This window comes from Botryllus schlosseri, chromosome 9, assembly GCF_051294905.1.
Source record: "Botryllus schlosseri isolate E-star chromosome 9, Bs_hap1, whole genome shotgun sequence".
In the NCBI taxonomy this organism is placed as follows: domain Eukaryota; kingdom Metazoa; phylum Chordata; class Ascidiacea; order Stolidobranchia; family Styelidae; genus Botryllus; species Botryllus schlosseri.
This window is the reverse complement of record NC_137244.1, coordinates 17,807,921-17,834,707: the sequence shown is the minus strand read 5'-3', so window position 1 is coordinate 17,834,707 and position 26,787 is coordinate 17,807,921. Positions and strand designations below refer to the sequence as shown.

The following is a 26,787-nucleotide window of genomic DNA, read 5'->3' as shown; positions in this document are numbered from 1 at the left end:
TCACGAGTCAATCCGCATTTTTGAAGCGCCGAGTCAAGTCAAGTCAAGTCATTTTTGCAAAGTGACTCGAGTCAAGTCAAGTCATACGAAAAAGTGACTCGAGTCTGACTCGAGTCAAGTCATGACTCGAGTCATCCCAACACTGGATCCGCATCCAATCCTTTTCCATCAAATGTAATACTGAATCAATGCCGATCCTGTTCCCGTCTTTAATATTAAAATCCGGATTCAGAAGAATCCTGCTGAAGGCTCAGTGTTGCGCGCGTCGCGGATATTTTACTCATTTAAAGTAGGCTAAATCGCCAATGCACTGTGGTTTGCTAATAATAGCATAGCCTTTATAAAGGCTATAAAGGCTATGATAATAGGGTTACCACACGATCTCCTTTAGGAGGACTTGTCCTCCTTTTCCAGGAAATTGAAGATGTCCTCCGAGAATGCTTAAATGACATCATCCTCCTCATATCCGTGAATTGCCTCATAATAGATTCAAAAAAGACCCACTTCATCCCCTCTTGTCGTCATATTATCACTGTTTCCCTACCTGGCCCTGACATTGCTTCATTGGTCATTTGCTACCATCGTTTACTTTTTTTTTCTTTTCCTTTTTTAACTAACATTTTTTACAGCCAGGCTGTATAGAGCAGTGATTCTCAACCTGTGGGCGCGCTTTGAATTCTCTCATCAACAGGCATAACTTTCCATACCATCAAACAATCTGTTTGGGTTGCTAGCACAGCACCCCGGTTGGATTTTGTGATAAGACGATAAGGGGGGTGCGAAATTTTTCACTATCATAAGGGAAAGGGGTAACAAAAAAAGGTTGAGAATCACTGATATGGAGTTAAGTGCACCTGCTCGGCGCAGGTGTGATCAGACTAATTGATCCTCAAGGTCGTATCGATCATTCCTATCTAATACCGAATACTGTGCACTGTGCAGTGTGCATGCATATTTTCTGTACCACCATCATTGCCGTCTGTTGTTATGAATTTTTGTTCGATGAAAATAAACACTCCCTCTCTCTCTCTCTCTCTCCAAATGCACAAAGTGCTTGAGTGATCAGCCCCTAATAATTTCTGCGTCAACGCCGCGAAATCTCAATTATTGGCCATAAACTCCGAAAAAAAAACTAACCGTTAACATCGCTGGACCACCTATTTCCAGCTCGGAAAATGCGAAGGGGGTTTACTATATTCGAAAATATCCTGGAAGAGTCACATTCAGGCGCAAGAAACAAAATTATCACGGAGCTGTGGCCTGTTCTACAGCCTTAAGAGACTATACATTCCAGTCTGGGTCCTTCTGGTACTCTTTAAATCATTATTCCAATCAAAGTCACACATACCGTCATCTGTTGGGGGCTGCCAGCAGAGGTGCATGGTCAGTAACGAAGTACTTCTACTTTTTCGAAGTTCTCAAGTAGTTTCCCTCTACTTCTGGTACTTACTCAAGTAGATCTTTTATTCGCTACTTCTACTTCTACTTCGTAATATTTTGTGAACTACTTACTTACTTTTCGCTCTTTCCAGTTTGTCAAGTAGAAGTAGTTTTATCCCCCAATAAGAAAGATAGCCTAAGGAATTTCGAGGCTGTTTTCACGTGGTACCAACATTTAATTTTCATAAAAGTCACGTAATGCCCAGTATTTTCGTTGCACTTCGCGCACAGTAGATATGGAGTGACAAATATGTTTTAACGAAAGTATCGCAGAATATAATTTAGATACCGGGTTGCTTGGTTCCGTTCACACCGCATTGTCACCCATATAAAATATTTCATCATCGTAAGTATGGCCCGCCGTAACGTTTGAAACTACCGTTTCGCAATCTAGCAATTACCTATCATACCTTGCAGCCCATGACGTGTCCTTATCTGGAAAATTGGACTTTGACTTTTTTAACGTTTGACCTGTTTTAGCAATCCACCGTTGAAACTTTCGGGCCAAAAGACATGAAATATATTTTACTCTTTTTAGAAGTAAAATTTGTTGTTGTTTTTTATTTCAATTACGGGTAATATACGTTGAGTTCTAATTATAGTTTCAGTTCTTTTGTCTGGAGAACATATATATTGAAGTATAAAAGCAAGTGTAGTAATGCCTTATATTTTCCGAAAATAAAGCTATACACTGTATGGCATTTTTACGATCTGGCATATTTTCAATTAACGTGTACTAATAGCGCAAAGTTTTAAAGCCGTATCCGACACAACTTCTCCCTAGGGGCCTTGTAATATGGGGGAGGGCGCCATGCCATGATATTCTCTAATACGGGGTTCGAGTGAACAAAGGATTGTTATCGCATTTCCATAACAACACTATCATATACATCCCATGATGTGGACGACTGCTTATTCTGTAAAACCTTGACACCTCCTTGGATTCATCAATATGAATCAAGTTCTCTATGCCTTCCGCAGAGCTCCATTTGCAGCTTTTGACAGTCAATGCCAACGAATTACGATCGTTTTCACAACTATTTACTTACTGGAGTAGATTTAAAGTCAGTCAATTCTACTTCTACTTCAAGTAGTTTTAGGTGGCTTATGGAAGAAGTACTTCTACTCGTACTTGAGTAGATTTTTTCGTCGCTACTTCTACTTCTACTTGAGTAGCTTTCTTGACTACTTTGATCACCTCTGGTGTCCGCATATATTTTATGTTTATGACACCGCATCTTTTGAGCAGCAGTGATTTGCTGTACACAAATGCTGGTCCCTTTGGGGCCCTGGCTATGATACGGAGAACACAATGTTGTAGTTTTTGCAGTGGCTTCATTGCGCTAACACTGGCAGCCAGAGGTGATCAGTAGGGCAAGTTTTGATTGCAGTTAAATCCGAGGAAAGTTGCATTTATTCATTGATTTTTGACAAAAGTTGCAAAAGTCGCACTATAAGACCACATTCTGCCCCGTTGACTAAAAAAAGGTCAATTTTCCGGCTCAGCCCCCGAAATACCCGTTAGTTACTTCGGTGCTGATTTACGGTGTTTCAGTGGACTTTGACCGTGTATTTCACCAAAATCGAAAATACTTTCATGAAAAATCGAAAAAGTTGCAAAATGTTGCAAAAATTTGCATGAAAAAAATGGACAAAAGTTGCAAAAAGTTGCACTATAAGATTCCTTCAAAGAGCTTAAAACAGCATTCTACATATGTTACGAGTATTTAGGAAGCTGCCGGAAGCTGTAAAAAAAGTTGCAAAAGTTGCAAAAAGTAGTGATCAGTAACGAAGTACTTCTACTTTTTCGAAGTACTCAAGTAGTTTTCATCTACTTCTGGTAATTACTCAAGTAGATAGAATCTTCGCTACTTTATACTTCGTAATATTTTGGTATCTACTTACTTACTTTTCGCTATTTTCAGTTTGTCAAGTAGAAATAGTGCAACCCTCCAATTGGAAAGAGAAACTGTGGAATTCTCGGGCTGTTTTCACGGAGTTCCAACTTTCAATGAAAATTCAAGTCAAACCCAGAATTTCCGTCGCGCTTCACATCAAGTAGATATAGAGATACAAATATGTTCTCACGAAAGTGAATATTATTTAGGTTGCAGGTTGCATTGCACCGCATTGTCTCCCATATGACATATTTCATCACAGTAAATATGACTCATCATAACGTTTGAAACTACCGTTTCGCAATCTAGCATTTATCAATCATATCGTAATCTAGCAGCCCAGGGCGTGCCCAATTTTGGAAAAGTGGGCTCTGACTTTCAAGCGTGAGATCTGTTCTAGCAGACCGCCGTCAAAACTGTCTCGACAAAAGACATAAAATACATTTTCATAAAATACAATTACACTATATGGCATTTTTACGTACATATTCTTTCGTCATCGTATACGAATCGCGCAAAGTGTTAACATCGTATCCATGCAACTCCTCCGTATTGCTCTTCGACTAAACTAAAGGCCGTGATATGCGTGAGCGAACATTCCATGACATTTTCTAAAACGGGATGTTCGAGTAAACAAGATTAGTATCTCATACCATAGCAAAACTATCATTTGTATCTCATGATGCGGTCAAATACTTATGCTGTCGGAAATTGATACCTTCTGGGCAATGTTCCCTCTAAGCTGTGCACGTGCGCAAATGCGCAGTGCTGACACGTTCTCTGCTCACCGAAAATCGAAGTTGCGCGCAAAAAATCCGGAGTGATGACCTTTTCTAGACGTTACGCACTGTTGTCCAAGGATCTGCGCAGTGAGTCGGTGAGTGCGCGCAGACTCGTCAAATATTGGAGGGAACATTGCTTCTGGGATGCATCAATATGCATTGTACATGAAGCTAGCTCTCTGCACCTTCCGCATATTTCAATTTGCGGCTTTTGAAAGCCCATGCGAACGTATTACGACCGTTTTCAAAACTACTTACTTACTTGAGTAGATTTAAAGTCAGCAAATACTACTTCTACATCAAGTAGTTTTAGGTTGCTTATGGAAGAAGTACTTCCATTCGTACTTGAGTATATTTTTGCGTCGCTACTTCTACTTCTACTTGAGTAGCTTTCTTGACTACTTTGACCGCCTCTGCCTTTTATATTATCTTCTTTTACTTGACATTCATTGTGCATGCTGCCTCCTTTTTTACATCGCCCAGGCCAGTTGGATGATGTCTGATTTCGAAGACTACTTCAAGTCGTCAGCTATTTGAGCTCATCCGTGAAACGATTGCCTAAGACAAGCTATAGTTGGCAACTGGAAGCTTCCATGGGGTAAATGTGTGTGTGTGTGTGTGTGTGTGTGTGTACGCGCACACACCTAATAATCGTATCTATAAAGGGTAGTGATGAAATTGTCCATTGAAGGATGCACGGTTCTGCGAGGTGCTCCCACAGGGAGCTCCACTGAACTCATAAAAAATTTTCCCCCTCCCCCCAAAAAAACTATTACAAGGCTACGGCCTTGCCGCCATCAAAAATACTGAAAACCATACCCGCATGTACAATGTATTCTATCGTTAATCTGCGAGGAGTTGATTATTGCAGAGTTTTTACATCCAGCATAAAGTTCCAACTGCACTGGTACGGAAATCATCAGACGTACAAGTTGTATAAAAATGCTCGAGTAATGTTAGTTACCATCATTGTAAGAGGGTTCGCACAGGTAAGACGCGCTCATTACGGAGAAGTGTAGTGAATGATGGTAAGTTGGATAAGTCATCAGCGCTTTTCCTCTCTTGATATTTCGATACATGGCTATGTTCATCATACAGAAGTAATAACACTCGTCATAATAGTTTTTGTCTATCTCCAAACCATTGGAACGGCAAATGACATAACTCCTAGCGACATATTGGCATAGGCACTCAGCCGACCTTCAAGATAACTTCGACATCTGCCACATGTTACATCTGGAATCCAGCTCCTTGGTATTCTTTAGGTATCCCACTATGCAGTCTATAACCTGTCAGCTACTCATGTATGTATGAATGTGTGTTCTACCAACGAAATATCCAAAAATACAACAAAATAAATTTGGCTAATTTAGTATTAATCAAGTGCGACTTGTAAAGCCTATAGGAAAACTATTAAATCGATTTTGCAGTGACAGATAGGCTATCTCACTAAAAACAAGTAAATCTGTAATAATACAACATCTAATCTAATCTAATCTAAATTGCTTGTATGGAGATTTTCGCTATACTTCCCACTATTTTGATGGACATTACAACAACATTACAAGATATTTTGTCTGTTTATTTCACGCTTAACAGTAGTGTTATATACCGCATCACATTTTCCGCCAAATACATAACACACAATTCGTCCCCGTACTTCAAGAGTCAGTTTGTAGGCCAATCTTTCTTCTTACTTCATTTGGGTGCATCTGATATCAGAGACTGGCGCAAAACGTATTTAACAGTGAGATATAGTCCGCAGCCCGCATTGATTTAGAAGTTTACAAGATGTAAAATATGAAACGAAAAGCAACTAACGCTACAGAATATTCCATTAAACAACAAAGTCTTGAAATAAAGGCATGAAACAAATGCCTTTAAAAAATTTAAGTTGTATAATTGTGTAAATACTGCCCAAAAACATGTTGTATGAGTCTACGGACGATTACCATACCCGATATAGCCGACATACGATATGGGATGGTCGAAACCCTCAAAATAGTCGGCTCAACAGCTATAATACGTAGGCTATATATTTCAAAGGGCTATATTTACCCTATATTTTCAAATGTCAATGCCAATCCACTAAGACGTCACAATTGAATATTCGTGCCGTCATGGCTCATATAAACATGTTTCAAACAAGAGCCTTGTTTTAAACAGGTGTGTTTTAAATTGATTTTTATTTTAAATGCAAACTTATGTACAATGTATATTGTACAATACATGTACAATGTAGGCTATATTCGATACTCAAAGACTTGCTATTGCAAGAATTTTACAAAAAAACTATTGCACCAATAAAAAGTGTCGAAGGATACAAAGATTGGCGGTTTTCGTGACCTCACGACAGCATGTATTATTGAAGGAGCAAGTCTTTTGCGCTTTTGAACGATGTCAGATCTCCTGTGAGATCATTAATTTCTAACAGCTACATGGAAAACTCGCTTCACATTGCTGCATCGTCCATATCACGGAATTTTGCCAAAATTGTTAGGGAAAAACAATGCCAAACAGCATTGAAATGCGACTTATCTACGCTTGGTATGTTTGTTGTTCCTATTATAGTAAAAGAGGCTGATACACATTTCTACTATTATCATAAAGGTTTGAGGCTTCAATTACAAATTATATCGCAGCGATTTCTATGATTACAAATTATCACTGGAATGGCCCGCATAATCGATCCTAAATCAAATGCGGCTCTTTGGCCAAAAGGTTGGCCAGGGCCACCCCTGTTATAATGAAAGGATACTAGGTCTGCACAATATGTTGATGTTGCATACTACATCTCCGGTTCGGCAAGTCCATAGCCGATAGTGCATTTTTTCACTGTGCTGCGATTGGCGAATTTGTTAGCCAAGAAAGAATCGGTGACTCAGATGAATTCGTCCGCCGCCTTGTGTTGTTTCACTGCGTTGTCATTGTAGGCGTACGTAACAAAGCCAAATGTCATATACCCTGACGACTTTTCAAGACGGCTCAGATGTTCTAACATTAATAATAGTTGGACTTTTGGGAATCACTGCGACAATAGAATTCAATAAATAGCAATTATATTGTAAATTCTGAATTGCACTATCACATGAGAGGCTTTGCTGGCTTGGCCTCACCTGTCCTTTCGCTCTATATTTTTGAGCTATATATCAGTGATTTCTAACCTTTTTAGACTCATCGTCCCCTTATCAATCTCGAAACTAATTTTGGCCCTCACTCGCCCACCCCATATTTCCGGATCCGAAAAAAAAGGAAATATAATCGAGAAATTTATTCATCTAACTCTGATCGCTGGTGAATCTACTAAAGACCTTTTTTCGTAGGAAACCGTAGATGCATGCCTCTTATTTACATGCTGTAGGCCAAGGTGGGTGTTTGATTAAAAGACTATACTCCAAATCGTTTCGGCACCCTCCCATCTTTCCATTATGACGCAATCTTGTGGTGTATTGATTTGACAAAGTTTTAATAAAATGTCGATGAGTTGACCTTTTTTTGCGTCATATGCAGAATAAGCCGTCTTCACGTGCATTTTTGACCGTGTTAATCAAATACATCCCACTGGATGTTCTAACATTTTCGCCCTTATCGCCCCATTGTTTCTCAAAATCGCCCACTGGGGGGCGATATCGCCAACATTGGGAACCACTATAATATATTTAAATTACGTAATTTGTTCAAAATTTGCCTTTTATCAACATCTGTAGAAAAATACCATTATTCAGCGAAAGTTTTCGCAATTTTCATTTACTTATCCTGACAAAGTGTGGGCACTGCCTCGCTTGCCCCCTCTGACCGCACGTTACGGATTACGCGTTATACTTACCCCAGACGTAATGGTCATGTTGTATACTTCCATTTCTTCTTGCTTCAGTTTTTCGGGAAATTTCAAGGCATTTTTCACTTGAAAGATTAATATATATACGCTGATACAGTGATACCATTGCCAGCTAGAAATTTAATTTACTAGTAAATCCGACAGATTGGGATGACTGAAATGCTCGTAGCATCGATCTGCATCGCAACCACTAACAGTATCATTGCCCTCGTATCTCTATTCGACATCATAAATATAATAGGTTTTAGACTGCATTTGTTAGTGTAGACAGTTAACTCGAAGATGAGGGTTAGAGGAGTTAACTAGAAAGTCAATGATTGCACCTAGAATACTGGCATAGCATAGCCCAAATTCCAGCATAGGCCAAACGGTGAATGAGAGAGCATTGATTGTACTGTTCTCGCTTGTTTAGACTAATATTAGAGTTGTAATGAAGACTTTCTCTGAAAATTTCTAACCTGTTGAAACCAACAACAACAACATAGGATTTCTGTGATACCTCCTACCTCCCGAAGTTCACGGGGTCAGTTACAAAGGCTAAGATTAAATTATTCTTTTGGTCTTTTATTTTAATAATTTTTCATATTTCTTTGATATTAATTACTGCATGATTTATATACTTATTCGATAATATAAACAACCACCGAAACCGCGCGTAATTGACATCGCGAAGGATCCGAAGCGAACACAAACACACACACACACACACACATACACACACACACACACACACACAACGACAGACGCTCTCTCGTACACACGGTATAGGTCTACACATTTCACATACGATCAATCAGTTATTTTATTCGTATGATTGACTACTGATACCAACCGTGACTGTGCTGCGACTTGAAGAAAAACCCATTTCAGCCATCTCCATCTCATACGAATTTGACGTTGAACCGACAGAACCTGCATGTTGGCAATAAATACAGATGTAACGTAAGACCTGCTTTTTCCAAGTAATCTAGAATCTTTTACTAGACTTGGGCTATTCTTAATTCAATGGTTTTTTCGATCCAGGAATATGATCCCGAAATCGTACCTATATATTTGTGATCATTTTTAGCTTCCAAGGTTATTCGCTGTAGTGATGGAGATGATAAGGATTTCGTAGGTCGTCGTAGATTTTTTACAAATAAAACTCTACAATTGAATAGTATATTCATATTGAAATAAACCCGAATATTTTCGGCTGGCACTCGTCAGGGGTAATCGTCAGCAACTAGTAGAGAATTGAAAAGAACATTGTATATCAACAATCGTATCACAAAATACGACGTCACCAGCATGAAAGAGAGAGAGTTCAATGTACTATTTTTAGGTGGTACACGAACTCCTTTTGTTGACAGAGTTTGGGTTGGTGTATTTTGATAAAAGTCGACTCCAAGGCACACAAGTGGAAGCGTGAACGGTCCCTTCCAACGACGCGAAATCTGTCATCTCGATAATAATAAAAATCTATGACTCATCATCCAACTTTTTACAACTATTAATGAGTAGTTTTCAAGTCGTTTCGTTTTCAACTCTCGAAGTAGTTTTGAGAAGTTTCAGACATCGACAGTTATGCTACGATGCGAGAGACTACTTTTTTATTTGTATTTCCACTTGGGTATCAGTAGAGTCCACTTGAACCACCTCGGAGAGAATATTTAGAATAGGCGTCATGTATAGGACTGCACTGTTGCTTACGCTAATTTGATACTAACCTTCCAGAGCAGTTTTTAATATCTGTGTTTCTAATTCGGAGACGATTCTTTGAAGACCATCAAAGCTATCCAACTTATACACATTCGTCGGATTTTCAACATCCCCTGTAGCAATTATCTGAAAAGTGTACAAAAATGCATTGTCAACCGTTTCACATCAATGTTTATTCCGCCATAGAATTGTGTATAGTGCACTAGTGCAGGCCCTATAACGGCGTTATCTTGACTCACCCTCAATTCTTCTTGCACTGCTTGACCCACCCCAATAGCGTATGGTATTATTCCGAGAGAGCGAATATACTTTGCAGTTTCTGGGAGCTGAAGATGATCATGAGATCTGAAGGAGCATGAAGAAATTATCCACGGGATGGCGTTTATCGGACAAATATCACTCACGCTCCGTCCGTGAGGAGAATGAGCACTTTCTTGGTTTGCTCGTCACGAAATCGCTCACTTTTCCGAAATGCTTCAGCGGTCACATTGAGCGCATGTGCTGTATACGTGGTATAACCTTGCAAGGAGAGCTTTCCAACTGCTTCCTGAATTACGACATGTGTAGTGTAGTTAAAGTGGAGTTGTTAAACAAGTGATTCGCAAAACGAGTAGGCGATATCAGAAAATATTCTGGAGCCAGTCATATATCAGGAATGAAATGATGTCATATGTACAGTCCCATTCTGAAATTTCAACAGCCATAGAAACACAATCCTCAACCTCGATGATGATTCCTGATACAATTAAGATACTCCAAGAATATATGGACTCGATCAGGCCAGTTTCGAACACCCCGATTATCATTCTCATTGTACTGCAATAATCTAAACCGAGTGTAGTCATGGATGGTGTCATAGGCCTACAACCGTAATCGTTCGCTATTATGGATGGGAATATGCATGAGTTATTGTAGGTTCCGTATATGTGAATGAAATTCATGTCATTTAGCAGAGAACAACACCCTAGACAACTGACAAACTGACAACTGACAACTTAGGGGTGCCCAATACAAACATTTTGGATGGGCCGTTACCATTCTGTGTTTTGAAGATATCGCATAATGTATATGGCTCCAATAACAGGACGCAGACTATCTCGGCGCTGACGAAATATGTCGGTGTCAGCCCTGATATGCCTAATTTTTAATTTATCATAATTAAAGCCAATCCTGACTAAGACTAAGGTCGTCGTTCCTTGTTTATTTACGAAAATATGATTTGTGAATGTCAGCGCTGAAATAAATTTATTACGTCTCCGTTTATCCGTTCGCCAAGCATTATTTATTATTAAATGATGTTATGCGTCAAGCTCACGAGAAAATTAAGCATATGAAGTTAAATAGATTAGGCTTTACTGGATAAAAATTACCTCAAAATCAGCAGACGAATCGTGCTCACCCAAGCCGATCTCAATCTTCATCATTGGCTGATTATCGAGGTCTCTATCAAAAAAATATTTGTTCACAAACAAATATATTATCCGAGAAAACTTTCAATACAATGCAATTCAATACAAAAATCAACTCAACCGTGTCCATATCAAAACTGCGTGAAAACAATCGTAATTTCCACAGTAATATCGTTCTGGCGTAATAGAGAGATAACCGCAAAAACAATGTTCCGCAAATCTACAATCTGTCCGCAAATCTACAATATTGTACATGCGGTAAATGCCTAGAACATAATTATCAAGCATTTGGCAATAATTAGTACCACACATCTTTTCCGTATCACTCTAAAATTGCTCAGAAAAAAAAAACCGAAAATACTCAACAAACTTCATATCACACCACTAGCAAACGCTACCATGCGGTGGAAGATCTGTTATTACGTCAGATATTCAGATGATAAAACATGGCCGTATATGGGGTTGCGTTTAAAACAAACGGTGATTTGAAACACATGTTTTAATAGTGTTTTAAACAAAGGCCTTTTAAAAAAATTGAGTTTTTGTAGTTGTAAAATAATGCCATAATTGAGTAAATATTTTCCAATAAACATGGTGTATGAGCCTACGGACAATTACCACCCAATATAGCAGACGTATATTGATATGGGATGGTTAGAGCCCTCAAAATAATCGGTTGTACAGTAATAGTACAGATAGATCGTCAAAGGACCTATATATATTTACCCTATATTTTCAATTGTCAATGCATATCCCCTATGACGCCACAATTGAATATTCGTGACGTCATGGATTAAAAAAAAACATGTTTCTAACAAGGGCCTTGTTTCAAACATGTTTGTTTTAAATTTATTTTTGTTTTAAATGCAACCCTAGCCATATATATGATTGGTGACTGAAAATTGTGACTTGGATGCGGCCTTTCTCACAATTACTCGGACTCGGAATGACTCGGTGACATAATGAAATGACTCGAATTTACTCGGGACAAACTTAAAAGTTAGAAAAGGATTTGCGAGTCGGAACGCCGTGTGTTGTGAAACGTCAGATGTCAGCTAGGTCCAAAATTATAACGAGACAGATTTTATGATGACATCATGCATTTGTCTTCTTGTACGTCTATATCTCATATTTTGTTAAATTATGCTTACTCTCTATCAAGTAGGCCTACATGCAACAAAAATTTTATTCAAATATTTATGTTTTTTTTTCGTGTAAGTCGTAAGAAGGCATTGAATGCCCAAATTGATGCTGCAGCCCGCGGTGTCATCAAAAACTAGGCAATTGACCCGTGAGTACATTTGAGTTTGAGACCCCTGACCTGGAAGTATTTACAGGGAATGTCATGCACAACAGACATTGCCGAGACCTTGCCAGGTGCTCACTTGGCGTGATGTTTACCTGGCCATTCTTTTACCATATGCTAGCCTCATTAGGTATATCTTGCTACGGGAGAATAGCACTTAAAGTACCAATGGGCTCACCTTAGATTACGGATGAGGACTCTGCCGCCCCCTGCCAAGTGTGGTCGGCGACGTCTTTGCGTGAAAGTACTTAACATAGCATAAATATGAATGCATAATTTCATTTTCCAACGAAACAGATTATACTTTTTGGTGATGCATAATCAATTTCTCCTCATTAAAGTTTATGACGTCGAACTTACGTACAAATCGTCACGCACTCAGCCACGTGCTTTATTGCTAACGTAGTTGCTAACGAACTACAACCACTCGAATGCCTGTCCCTGCAGTAAAACAGCACGTGCTTGACGTATTGGCGTTACTTTCTGTGTGTTATAAATGTATCAGCGCGACCCGCAATCGTTAAATCGTTAGTTATGTTGATACATTCAATCTATTCGTGGTTTTTGCCATCTGGACATTAGAACGATACATAGTTCCCGTCTGTTTTGGGTTTTCATACACAATGTAAAAATTTTAAAAAATACCGAGAGCCGCAGAAAATTGTTTTGCAATTCATGTGGCCAGCAGTGCTCAACATGTTCCCCACATTGAAGGTAATATTTCAGTTATTTTTGTTTTATGTCAGGATAAAATGGATTTTCGCTTCAATTACGAACTGTAAAATAAACTATTGTTCATTTGCTATTAGAATTGATATACTAACCTGTTGTTGAACCAATGTGAATATTGCACGACACCCATTTTGACACTGCCACCATCGATGTCAAATTTCCTACTAATGTTCACTACCCAATTCCTGATGATACCGAAATTGGATTGCCCAATAGATCCCGAGCCGTCGAGTACAATCATCGCGTCAACATTCAAAACTGGGCATTCTGTAGGCAGAGATTTGTCAGCACTAGATGGGACGATCGGAGAGAGTGTTGGTATACACTTACCATGATCAGACGAAGTCGTTCGCTGGAGCCAAGTCTCTCCGTCATCTGAACTCCGATAGCAGTATCCAGGTTTATATGTCACTGCATCGCACTGCAGGTCTTGTGTTGGGATGCAACTCTGCAAAATTCGTAAAAGCGTTTTGTAATATATGTAGCGAGCCCTATACCTACATGTTAGGATTGTTTAAAATAACTGAAGCTTTTATCTATTAGCTAAAATTTTTAGGTTGGCTAAAAAACGTTGTGCACCAAATTTAGCTCAAATCTAACCAGTGGAGATGAAGCTATTAGAGTTGAAAATTTTTAATTTGTCATAAAACTTTTTTCACATTTTACTGGCTAACCCATCAAACTGTTAAGATTTCTACAAAAACTATGCAAAACAAATTCGACACAATTCCAGCCCGTAGAAGTGAAGTTAATAGAGTTATTCGTAATTGTTGGATTACCCGCAGTAAATACTCTTTTTATGAATCAAAGATTTTCAAGTCCAATAACTTCGCTTCTACGCAGTTGGAATTGAGTAAAATTTGCTGTGTGAGAGTACTTGACAATTCCATGGGGTGGACAGTGAAAATTAAAAATATATACTTCGATTTTTATATAATAAATTCAAAATTTGCCAACTCTGATAACTTCACTTCTACCAGTCGGAATTGAGTCAAATTTGGAGTGTAACCTAACAATTTCAGCTAACAGTCGCAAAAATCGAAAATAAATATTTTTGAACAACACTACTACACATATTCGTAGATCCCAATCCTACCCGAAAACAATTCAAAAGTACAATACTTCCTTCCTTCCTTCCTTCCTTCCTAACCTTAATTAACCTGGCGTAACACTTCGCCATCGACGTCATTGCGTATTATCTCGTTTTAGTGGAAAAGTGAGATTCTCGCGATTGGCAGTATCGGGTGAATATTGTATGTTCATGGTAACCGCGTAAGGTTAATCTACAAGCTACTGGCGAAACCCAAATTTCCGTTGAGTCACATAAACAAAAATCTACCACATTATCTTATTACTTATATACTAAGTCAGGGGTTCTCAAAGGGTGGGCCATGGCCCACTGGTGGGCCACAGAGCATTTTGAGGTGGGCCACAGAGCTATTTAGAAAATTTCAGAATTAATGTTGGTTTAGTTATATTTCTTATGTTATTCGCTAAAAATATATTCGTATTATCTAATTATACGTAGGCTACATAGCTACAAAGCTTTTCATCCGACCCTGATTAGACGTAGTGGCACGTATGAAGTCAGCATGTACAAATCGAAAACGTTATGGAGAAACGGTGACTTTTTCTACTGGCTATGACAACCTACGGCTAACAGCAACTAAAATAATTTCAAGCGTATGATAACTGGAAGCTAATGCTGAAGTAACCAAGTATTCCGGCAGCGTCATATGCCGTATGCCGTCGAAAGGGGTATGTAATGAACTCGCAATGAAGTGAAATTGATGGACAGATTTACTGTACTTCGGCAGGCCGTATTATTGTAAGCTAAAAATAACCATAATTGCAAAATATTAGCAACTTCTGGCGGATGTATACTGCACCACCTCAACGAATCTTAATGGATTGAGGATTTATCGGAGCGCATTAATCTTTGAAGTCGGTTTAAAATGCCCGGCCTGGAAATCATTGTACATAATGAAAAAGTCACAGGAATGGATTGTATCATTGGATTGAATGTTCTGACATCGCAACGTCAGTTGTTTTGGTACAAGACATGAAAACATTTCAAAGTACAACATGCATATTAAAAAATCTTTCTTAACTTCTCTGCAGTACCCCATCCACCAATGAATTGTTCGATGCTGGCCCAGAATGACTAGAATATTCCCCACAATAGTATCACTAAAGTCCCAATCACACAGTGCGGGGATCTGATCATTGTGTTTCGCGACGCGAATGGAGCGGCGGACGAAAATAATCTACTTAGGACTTTTAGCTTATGATCTACCACGGCCGTAACTACCGCACCCACACCCCTAATTGAGGAACTCGAAGGGGCCCAAGATTATGTCGTTGGTCGTTTGTTGGAGGATATTTATTCAACTTGAAATTTTTTTTCGCGCTTCGAGCGATTTCATATCCCGGGACCGAGATTAAAATATCATCAGTTAGAGAAAAATGCGCATATTTTAGAGAAATGGGCATATCGACGCTGTCCATGACCACGCATTAAACAGGATTATGACTCTAAGATATCAGGTGGGCCACAGCACATTTTTAAACCGGAAAATGGGCCACGGCCAAGAAAGGGCTGAGAACCCCTGTACTAACTACATTACTATCAATTACTGGACAGGGATATCTAGAACTTGACCGTCTGTGAACGACTGAAACTGGCTCAGCGAACACCTTGGGTTAATTTGAATGCTGATTAACACCCACAAGCCTAAAATAAGGCCTACCGGGGTCCGAGCCGACACAACGTAGAAAACCATTGGCATAACTGGAACGCATGTGCTCACTGATAAGTAGAGGTCGAGGACGCTAAGAGAAACAGCCGTAACAGAAAAGCTGCACGTGAAACAGGTAACGAAATATCAAATGACGCCCACAAGTGTAAAACAGGTGTTGCTTACCACCAACGAGCCATCGTTCCACTGGATCATCGAGCCTCCTGATAACTGTTTGGCGCGTAATGGCGATGATTTCATTTCACTGCAGGTTTCGTTAGTGGAGAATAGGTCGAGGTTACAATTGAACATTCGGCCTGTGGAAAATGTATAACGTATTATATAGGCCAATATTTTTACTACGCAGCACAATAATATTACGTGGAAAGCATACATTCATATAGCGTACCATGTTCTACTGCAGTGTAGTAACTATAATAGCAACGTACGTTCGCAGTTCGTCGTGTCTGTCTAGCGATTTGTATGAAACTATAGCGTTGAAGCATAGTGGTTGAAGGAGCCCCGCGCTCAGTTGGAAATGTGAAAAACATTTCTCATCTGAAAGTCACCGTATTCGAACTGAAGTTAAACAATTGTCATTTTGCTTGATAGTAAGATGGGCATTTGAGCACAGATTGCATTTGCTATTCTGATTTGACGTTTCTGTGTAACAGATTTCACGCAAGCCAATCGAAGCCATCCTTTCAAGATACAAAATAGCCTATACTCGGTACTCATGACCAATGACCATGACCATTGACCATTCACGGGTTCATTTCCCAATGTAATCAGAGCCGGATTTAACAGGCGTTCGTTTATTTAATCATTTTATTATTTGAAAACATCTCTGCATGCGATGACAGAGAACCGGTAACTTGTGGTCGTGGCCATTTCAAATCGTGTTGAACTTTTTGATGACATAACGAGATGTGATTCGGACAGGCATTCTGGTAATGTGTTATTTCCGATGCCTGGTAGATATAATTAATTGAAAACGATGCGTGAATATACGGTGGAGTGAAAGGTTTCATAAATTCAGATGATAATTGCACAAGGACTCTTACCGACTGGCTTTATGAACATTGAGCACGGCTGCTGGTCAAATAATGATGACTGAAAAGGATTGGCAACAACCTTTCGGCCATAGGAATGTCTTTTCATTCTGGCACCTCTCTGTGTCGAAAGTGAGTTGTTCAACAAACTCGACTTTGACTGACCTAATATGAGAATTTGCAAATGAATAAAGCTTGGAAAGTGGTAATCTATTCTAGGTAGTCGAGTTAAGTGGGCAAATTGTGTATGATAATTCCGGTACTTTTAAAACGCGGGTGATCATATTATTTTGTTATGTAGATCGGATTGTTGCTAAATCCAATGTGATTTATTTCGTCTGTGAGCGGAAATATCGGTAATGCCAAGTCACCTATAGAAAATGCAGAGTGTCAATGCAATTGCTAATGCAATATTTGATTTGATACGATATCAGTGACCACACACATTTCTCAACGTCAGATTATAACCTCTATCGCCCAAGTAGAAGGACAAAGTCGTAACGTCTTGTAGCCAAACCGTGCAGGTTAAAACTTCAGGAACGGAACCGATGAACAATGAACATGAGGGACAGTATATAACTGCGATGGCTTGCGAAGTCGTATTAATCTTGACTTATATGGATGTATGGATAAATGCCTATGTCTATAGATTAGCATAAACTCTTTAACCTTAATGTATAGTCAAAAGCTACAATGGCGTTCAGTCTTGGCCCCCTCACATTTTGGTTTCAGCGCATTTACTCTGTGATGTAAGCATGTAACAGTGTATCCGTTGCGCCACTTCACACCATCGGCCAAAAGACTCAAAACTGTCTGGGGATAGCAGTCCGCATGGTATTATTCCAGCCCTGCGTTTGGTAATACGTATGTCTGTACGAGTGTACATTACAGTCACAATCGTGAATTCTATTTGAATTGCACATTGGTGTTCTATTATTGTACTGCACGATGCAGTTATGGCCACGAATATTCTAACTCTGCATTCGAATGCAATGTTAATTACTTGGAATAGCATCCCGTTCATCACCATGATGATAGGTAATGGAATTGCGCCAGATACACAGACATTGTTAAGCCAGAGTTCAGCAGCTATTCCAAATGAACATCACATTTGAAGGGTAATGATATATACGCTTTGCAATATTACTTCTATGATTTCATAATATCCACAACTATGGCACTTATAGTCCGGACATTGTATTTCTCCAGGCATTACTCCAACACAACGGCATCATTTGCCGTGAGACAATTGCACTAGATCAGGGGTCACCAACACGCTGCCCACGAGGTTGTATTTCGCGGCCCACGATCTGATTTGGGATTTCGAAAGAACGCTAAGTATAAAGCATTTTAAAATGCTGAAATTCAGTTCAGTTTCAAAATGTTGTTGTTGTTTCAAAATAAGCTATTCGCCTATACGATTCCTATATCACTATTTCTGATTGGCCCGCGACATTTGAACCAGATATATGTGGTTTAGTGGAGGAGTATATCTATACTGCTGTTGCCAAATACTGAATTCACGGGATTAACATCGATAAGATACCTATAGTTGTCCCCATGTAGCCTATTACTCTTCATATTGTAATACAAGGGACGAAAAGTTTACATTTGCACATGACAGAATCTCTGACAGGAATTGCACTTTTCGCGTCACGATTCGCACTAACTGCAACGAACTCCGTGTTATATTAACAGCTAAACACGAATCGGCCAGGGTTGACTCAATTGTTGAAATGACGAAGTAACTTTTTGAAAGCAGCCCGACCTATACTAATAACTATTGGTTCGCCAATATAGTATCGACCGATATAACACTCTGAAGGCGCTGGGATATTTAGATATTTAGATATCCCCGTGTCTGTCTGAAGGAAATATCGGTGTCATCCATTAGAAGTAAAAAAAAAACTATCGTTGATTTACGTGACGTCAGAACGTGGTAGTAGGTAGTCAGAGAACAACAATAATTCTGCGACTGCTAGGCAGGTCCCGCGCTCACGCTATGTGGCCTGGCTCAATTCAGATAAGCCTTTCTAGTTTATTTCATGTCCAAGCATGACAATGGCTGTAAAGCTGTTCAAATCAATGTTCTTAAGTTTTGTAAATGTGCCTTCAGCTGGATGCCATATCTTTCGAATATCGACTGAATATATCGGTGACGGTGCTAGTTGGTTTTATCGGTATCGGCTCAAAATTCCGATATCGATCGGGCTTTATATATACTATGCATAAATTTGGAACCAACAACTATTTCACTATACATGTCTTCGTTTATTAGAATATTACAACTTATTCCTATTAGTATGATGGATGATTTAGTAATTTGGATGGTGTGATTAAAAGAATATTCGTAGCAATAAAGGGCTAAAATTGCTATCCACGAATTACCGTCCATATGAATTCCATCTTGCTTTCCCGGCGAATGGAGATCGTCGGCAGGAACGTTAAAAGATCCAACGAGTAACCTGAAGACATTTATCATGGTGATGACATTTATCAAACCAGGATTTCTCACGCCATGCTATTCGCAACAAAAGGTCAATAGGACACTGGTAAATAGTCACGTTTGAATTTCTCGATCGTAACAGCTGTAATATAACACAACCAACTTGCACATTTCACTGTGCAGTTATCGTTATTATAAATTCGGAAATAAGTGACGGTTAACGCCTTTTACCGGCCTTGTGCGTCATGGTCTATGATTATGTCTGATATCTAAACTAGATAAATTTACCACATGAGATAATGAACTCCACAACAGCGGACTCTAAATGTACAGATGATAAAATATTCTATCACGTAAATGGGAATCCTGAATTTCGTATGTCCAGTACCAAGTCTGATCAGGTAGTGATCGAAATATGTCCAAAAGTCACAACGAAATTCAAAATTATTAGAAATTCTATACCAAGTCCACATTCACATCCAGTTTCAAAACAATAGTAAATCATATCCGATGCATCCGGAATCTGCAAATCCGAATCAGTGCTCATCTCTGGCAGTTAATAAATGTGACGTGAATAGCGCATTGATAGCGATGCACTATCTATGCCCAAAGCTACACCTGTATTTCGAATACAGCAAATTTTCGCAAGCCTGAAAACGGGTAATTCGTGATGATAAAAATTTCCAGTGATATTATGCATCAGTGTGGCTGCTACTGCTCATGCAGAATTCGTACTTGACAACTGTTTATATGGTAAATCTTAGCTCTCCAATTCGGAAAGAGTATCCATATGTTTGAAATTCTTGGAATACAAATTAATATATGAAACTCACAATCACAATACCTTGATTATATCTACAGGTTATTAAACTGAAACAAAACTCGAGTAAATACAACGAAATACAGGGCATTTATTACTCATTAGGTCCATACCTGCTTTCGTCCGAAGAAGACGTATCAACAATGAAATTATGACCGAAATAAAACGTTTCTTCGCCAGTTCCTGTTTTGTCGGGTCTTGTCAGAGTTTTCGTAGTATCGTTTACGACATTGAAGCCTTCAGCCCCTCGATTCGTTAACAATATTGTCAACAAAGCACCGACAATTATCGAGTTACCGCACATCATAAGTTATCATAACATTCACAACCTGCTTTGCGAAAGAAAATGCCAGATGTATTCGATTAAGATTTAAAGCGTCCAGCAGTACACAGGAAATGCAACGTTGATTGACGTCCATCTATCACGCACAGTGCAGCACAGTTCGACATTCAGACATCACGAAATCGTGCGCAATACCTCTGACACGGAAATCTTGGCTCGGAACACATGGATCTTTACCTTATGCTAATTTTAACAGTAGCACATCTTGTCGACTAAGCACTAAGCACACGTGGATGCTGTAATCGCAAAGTAGAGATGAATTGATGCAGTGCATATTGAACACGTGCAGTCGTGCACGTATCAGACTCAATTAAAGGTTGTGATACTAGTACAGCAAATATTCACTCTTGGTTTACATATGTAGTTGGCTTGCAACCTGCAACACGCAGGAACTTTCTTCATGGATTTCAGCAAAGCAATCTACTCCGCGAATATAAGTACCAGCTATACAAATATTCCTACTTGATGGAGAATTATATTTGTGCTAAATTTTACGAGGTGACAGATTTCTCATCGCCGAGAGAGATCGTTCTTATTTTCAATTGTGTGCATAGGGATTACATTTAACGAAAATCCGTCAATCTAGTTTGTGCCAGCGGGAGTTCTTGTATTATAAAAAAAAAATATGTAGATTGAGCATGAGCAATAAGTAAACGATATTGGTTCGCCTGGAATATATGAATCTTCAATCAGGTGACGTGATAATTCGTGATACTACTGTTCTTTCTTTTCTAGTTGCTGACGATTGCCCCTAGTGAGTGTCCGCGCGAAAACATTAGTGTTGTTTATCTCAAATGTGAATATATTATTCAATTATACATATTCAAGTTATGTATCTTCAAATATGATTATGGTTTTTGACTAAGGTGTGACGTGTGAGAATAGCAAATGTATATATTAATAGAAGTGTACCCATGTACTTCACGCGGGGATTCACCTCGGAAATATTCATTTCATTATGTCGACGCAACAATCAGGTTTCAGTGTATCACGTAGCGTCGAACATGGCGTTAAGGCGTCTACGGCACGAATGGAGTACAATAAATCGGCAGACGGACACTGCTGCGATTAAAGCAGGCCCTATCGATGAGACTAACCTCTACTTGTGGTGGGGTATAATCTTTGGTCCGACAGGAACTCCATACGAAGGCGGAAAGTTCAATGTGATCATCGAATTCCCGACGGAATATCCCTTCAAGCCACCAAAGTTGAAGTTTCAAACTCAGATTTTCCATCCCAACATCAGCCGGAGAGGGACGGTGTGTGTCGACATTTTGCAACGCAATTGGTCGCCCATACTGACTGCGGAAAATATATTGCTCTCGGTGGCGTCATTGCTAGCTTCGCCTAACCCCGATGACCCGATGGATACAGAAAGCGCGAGTATGTTCCAGCTCGACCGAACTCGCTATGAACAGACTGCGCGGCTCTGGACTCGGGAATACGCGGCACAGACGAAAAGTGCCCAATGTAGTTCGTTATAATCGTGTGATTTTGTTAACGAAACACCGTAGTAACACCGAATCGACACTCTATCATCCAACCAATTCTAGCTTGTACAAGGATTTGAATAGCTGTTTTTGTGCGTAAACCGATCAATAATGTATAAATATATAATGAGTATAGGTTGTGGATTTTTTGTGTTCGATATACCTCTATAGTACCAAATCAGTACATTATATAATAATAAATCTTATATTCAGTATGGAGGTGCGATGGATATAGAGACGACGTTGATATTTACGATTGACGTCACATAAGTTATATCCGACTTCAGCCTAGGTTAGTGCAATGTTTGGTAATGCCTTCGTCTTTTCTGATTTATAGGGTGCAGGTATATATAATTACAATTTTTTCACAAATCGGGTATTTACAGCTATCGCCATATATCCGCAAGGTCTCTCGGAAATTTGCTACCGAAAATTTATTGACCTGCCCTTATATATTCTCCGAAGGGTTGGAAGCCGGATTTGATATCTTTTTGTTCTCTATTCGAGCAAAGCAATTTGATATTTATTGCTTGGTTGCTGCCGAATAAAAACCTCCGCGATACACACACTTCCACATTCGGGATGGGGGACATCGGAACTGCTGCTGGGTGTTAATGTACATATATTTAACACTATAAATTCAAGAAGGGATGTTGGTACATTATAGACCAGTGGTCGGGAACCTTTTTTGTCCGAAGAGCCATATTGGCGCTATTTTTCCCATCTAAACTCCCAAAGAGCCTTACATGCCAATCAACTCTTACGTCACAATTGAAAAGTCGTGATGTCATGCTAGCACTATAGAGACTGTAGTCTCTATACCAGGGGTGGGCAAACTTTTGAGCTCGCGGGCCGCATTCAACATATGTATTCATTCGCGGGCCGCACTATATAAAATTGGGATTATAAACCAAAACGCAATATTGGTATTTGACTATATAGTGAGGACATGGGGATAATATATATGCTTATATAAAACAAAACAAACATTGCTTTGACGATATCGTACACGCGTCAGAAACAGTGGCGAGATGTCATAGGCTGGTTGACCTCAATAACCAATTTGTCAAAACTATAGAGATGAAGTCGGTTGTCCCGATTATTAATACAGAATTTAAATTTAAATCTGTGAGCAGCGATCTGTTCATAGATTTATTAATTCCACTTTTGGTTCAGTTCCATGATACATAATGCTGAAAGCATAATATGTAACCATGTTAACTTCAAATACTTTCTACTATGTGTGGATAAAATATAAATACTCTAAATATACGCATACAGAGAACGAATCTACCAAAGATAATATTTAAAACTGGAGAGACCAATCAGAAATAACACTCGTGATCCGAGTTATGTCAATCTTACTTAGGATTTATGTGATGTTTAGCAGGTGAAACCTTTCAACCTGCGTGGGCCTTAGATCAGGCTGTCGCGCCGGAAATCAAACATAAAAAATATGATAGGAAGTATTTACCAGAACAGTGGTTCTCAAACTTTTTACGACACGCCCCCCTTAATGATGGTGAAAGATTTCGCGCCCCACTTATCGTCATATCACGAAACGTAACAAGGATGGTAGCAAACCTAACGGATAGTTTAATGGCATGGATGGTTACAAATGTGGTAATGTGGTAAATGTGGAGACTAAATACAGAGCAATAATTCTGAAATGGAAGGAAATCGCGCATAGCGCGAAAATTTTTTTTAGTTGACCTCAGCTTCACGCCCCCAACGGGAGAGCACCCCTCAGTTTGAGAACCACTACCTTAGAGTTATCATGGTGAAATATACTAAGAAAAAGTTTAATCAAGTCGCTGCGTCAATTCTATTTTTAGTACGCATTTTATCAATATTTTCATTAAGTTTCTTCAGACTCTCGTGGGCCGCACAAAACGGTGTTGCGGGCCGCATGTGGCCCGCGGGCCGTAGTTTGCCCACCCCTGCTCTATACTGTAGTCTCTCTATACTGTCTCTCTATATACTCTCTCTATACTGTCTCTCTATACCAGTGGTTCTCAACCTTTTTTGACTCGCGCCCCCCTTAGAGATGGTCAAAAAAATCGCGCCCTTCCTGACCCCCCTTGCATTTATCGTCATGTCAAAAAGAGCACATCATCTAATACAGAGGTGGGCAACGTTTTTGATAATCATGGCCGCATTTCGATTACTTATGTACGGGGTAGCGTAAGGCCGCATTCCAGGGCATTACCGCAATGAACGATCTGGACACAAAATTCCTATGGTAAACTGTCCATATCCATTCCCGGTGAACTCCGGACTATTCTACTTTTCACAATGGCCTATTGTACGCAACGAAATCGCGAGTGGCAATGTTATGAATAGTTGCCGGGAGGTGCATATTGTCGCGCGGAGCGCGAAAATTTTTCAGGGCTGCGAACGAATTGTTATTTCTTGCCAATTCCCATTCCGGCTCAGATTAAGACGGGCGCTACTGCATTAAAATAAAAAAATGAAGTCTTGTTGAAATGCGCGGAGGGCGAAGAAAATTTCAAGATTAATTAAAATCTCTCGAAAATGCGGGAGTGAATTCGTAATTGCAATTTGCATGTCTACGGCCGCCAACATATAGCCTACTAATTGAATTAGGCGTCCAACGCCGCTCAAATTCCCTTCTACGGCCGCAGGCTGCCCACCCCTGATTTAATAGTATACATAAGGTATATCTTACGCCAATTTTGAATCGGCATTCCAGTTGTTGAGTCTTTTACATGACAAATTTCTCCAAACTTGTTTGAAAATAGCCAAAAACATTGAACAAGACATCCATTAATTAATTTCAAGGTAGGTCACCCTGAGATTAATCCTGATGATGGTCGTGAGTACAGAGCGCAAGGCGTCGTTCTGTCCTGCCAGGCTAAATTTGATCAGTTTTGGAAATTAATTAAATTGTGTTGATTTATAGCCTAATTGAGAGCGAAACCGGGCAACCTATGTTGCATCTAATTCTGTCTTAGGCAGTGCAGTTCGCAAGCTACTAATAAGAGCTGCCCAGCGCGCCAAGCTTTAGGCTACTGTCAAAGCTATCAAGCAATGAATGACTTACACGTGGGAATTGCTCTCTCTATCTCCAAAGAATTTCAAAAATTTGCTCAAATCAAGTTGAAATCAGACTATACTCCGTTGAGCGCGGTTGCTAGAGTTTGTATTTTGCAAGCTTTCTTGAATATGTAATAAATTTCATCTTCATTAATCGTCTTCTCATAATGGATGTGAAACACATGTTCGGACACGTACAATTTATACTGACTTTGTCAATTTCTCGCGCCCCCCCTATAGTGACTTCGTCAATTTCTCGCGCCCCCCCCTGAGAGCCTTCCGCGCCCCCCAGGTTGAGAACCCCTGCTCTATACTATACTGTCTCTCTATACTATACTGTCTCTCTATACTATACTGTCTCTCTATACTATACTGTCTCTCTATACTCTCTCTATACTGTAGTCTCTATACTAGCACTAATTCGAACTCAATACATGGGATTCCTCGTGTGCCTGTAAAAACTGGTATTTATTGTTCGAAAATAAAGCTCGAAACGAGAGGTAAGGTACAGACGGGCCAAGCCTCGCCATCACCACTGATAACGCAATTCATCGTAAATAGCCTAGAATCTATTATAACCGATAATAATCGAATGTGACTGTCACATTGATTTCGAAAATCTAAATACTTATCGACGGTATTATTCGGTGGTAACAACTCTGCGCGACACGCATACATTAGATCACCGGTAGACACCCATCTATACTTACCAATCAAGAACGTGAATAGCTATGGCGTTGTTTGTAATTCGAGTTGTGTCACATTCACAGCAGTTCATTTGGCGCCGTAGATCAGGAAGAAAATGTGTATTTGAAAACTGCGTTTTGAAATGGGCGTCGCCATGACTGCTATGCTTTTTAATAAATCAAAGTATGACACAATTAAAGTTTTCGAGTCGTGTACATCGAATTCGCGAGTGATATTGGCCCGTCGGCGCGACAGTAACCTAAATTTGATGATTTTGAAAAGAGGGGGTCCGAGCCCCTAAACCTGAAGACGACATTGTCTTTACCTCTCAAAGACATGTTTATACTGCCACGCCACGAGAATAATTATTTTAGCCGTGATTTAAATTTGCCAACAAGTCGCTGCAATAGTAATCAATTCAGTATAAAAATAAATATTTGGAAAAGAGCCATATCTTATACCCAAAAGAGCCATATATGGCTCGCGAGCCATAGGTTTCCGACCACTGTTATAGACCTACATCAATTTTATCATTTTAATACCAACCGTATGAGGATCAATATTATTGTCCTAGTTATCTACTTAAATAACATATGATTCCCATACTTGTCGATTATGAAGTGGCATCTTCAAGGGTATTATAGCATCAAGCTATATCTTGAATACATCTTTTTGTATGAAAGTGATACATATAGGCAAGGTATAATCAATCTTCATGGGTCATTTATCACCATACCTTATTGCAGTATTCATATGTCATTCAAATTCCAAACGGCAATCCTGGGACATAAAGCCATTTCTTTACGCATGTTATATATACTGTGAAAGATACACAAATCACGCTATGCCTCTCGGGGGTGTCAACTGCCAATGGAGAAGGTTTCAAGATAGATCATATCGAATTCGTCGTTGATTGCATCATGCGATGGATCCCGTCAATATCCGAACCCCTGAAAGGTCCTTCTTCTACTTTTATACTGCGCATAAATAGATAATTGACTATGATGAACAATTGAAAATCCATGTTGTAATCAGTTATTTCATCAAT

At 39.4% G+C, this 26,787-nt stretch overlaps 2 protein-coding genes across 2 annotated transcripts; one reads left to right on the top strand and one right to left on the bottom strand.

The window, feature by feature from the left end:
- Window positions 1-5,633: 5,633 nt before the first annotated feature.
- LOC145446492 (integrin alpha-D-like) lies at window positions 5,634-20,633 on the bottom strand. The gene is made up of 10 exons (XM_080324799.1): window positions 20,276-20,633; window positions 19,285-19,361; window positions 16,031-16,161; window positions 13,437-13,554; window positions 13,199-13,373; window positions 11,030-11,102; window positions 10,064-10,206; window positions 9,899-10,004; window positions 9,668-9,785; window positions 5,634-8,870 (listed from the first exon to the last, which is right to left on the bottom strand). Exons 1-10 carry the CDS (start codon window positions 20,467-20,469, stop codon window positions 8,761-8,763), a joined length of 1,245 nt encoding a protein of 414 aa, XP_080180925.1. The 5' UTR covers window positions 20,470-20,633; the 3' UTR covers window positions 5,634-8,760.
- Window positions 20,634-21,509: 876 nt separating this feature from the next.
- On the top strand, window positions 21,510-21,989 carry LOC145446711 (ubiquitin-conjugating enzyme E2 D2B-like). The gene has a single exon (XM_080325059.1). The coding sequence runs from the start codon at window positions 21,510-21,512 to the stop codon at window positions 21,987-21,989; it is 480 nt and encodes a 159-aa protein (XP_080181185.1).
- The last annotated feature ends 4,798 nt before the right edge of the window (window positions 21,990-26,787 follow it).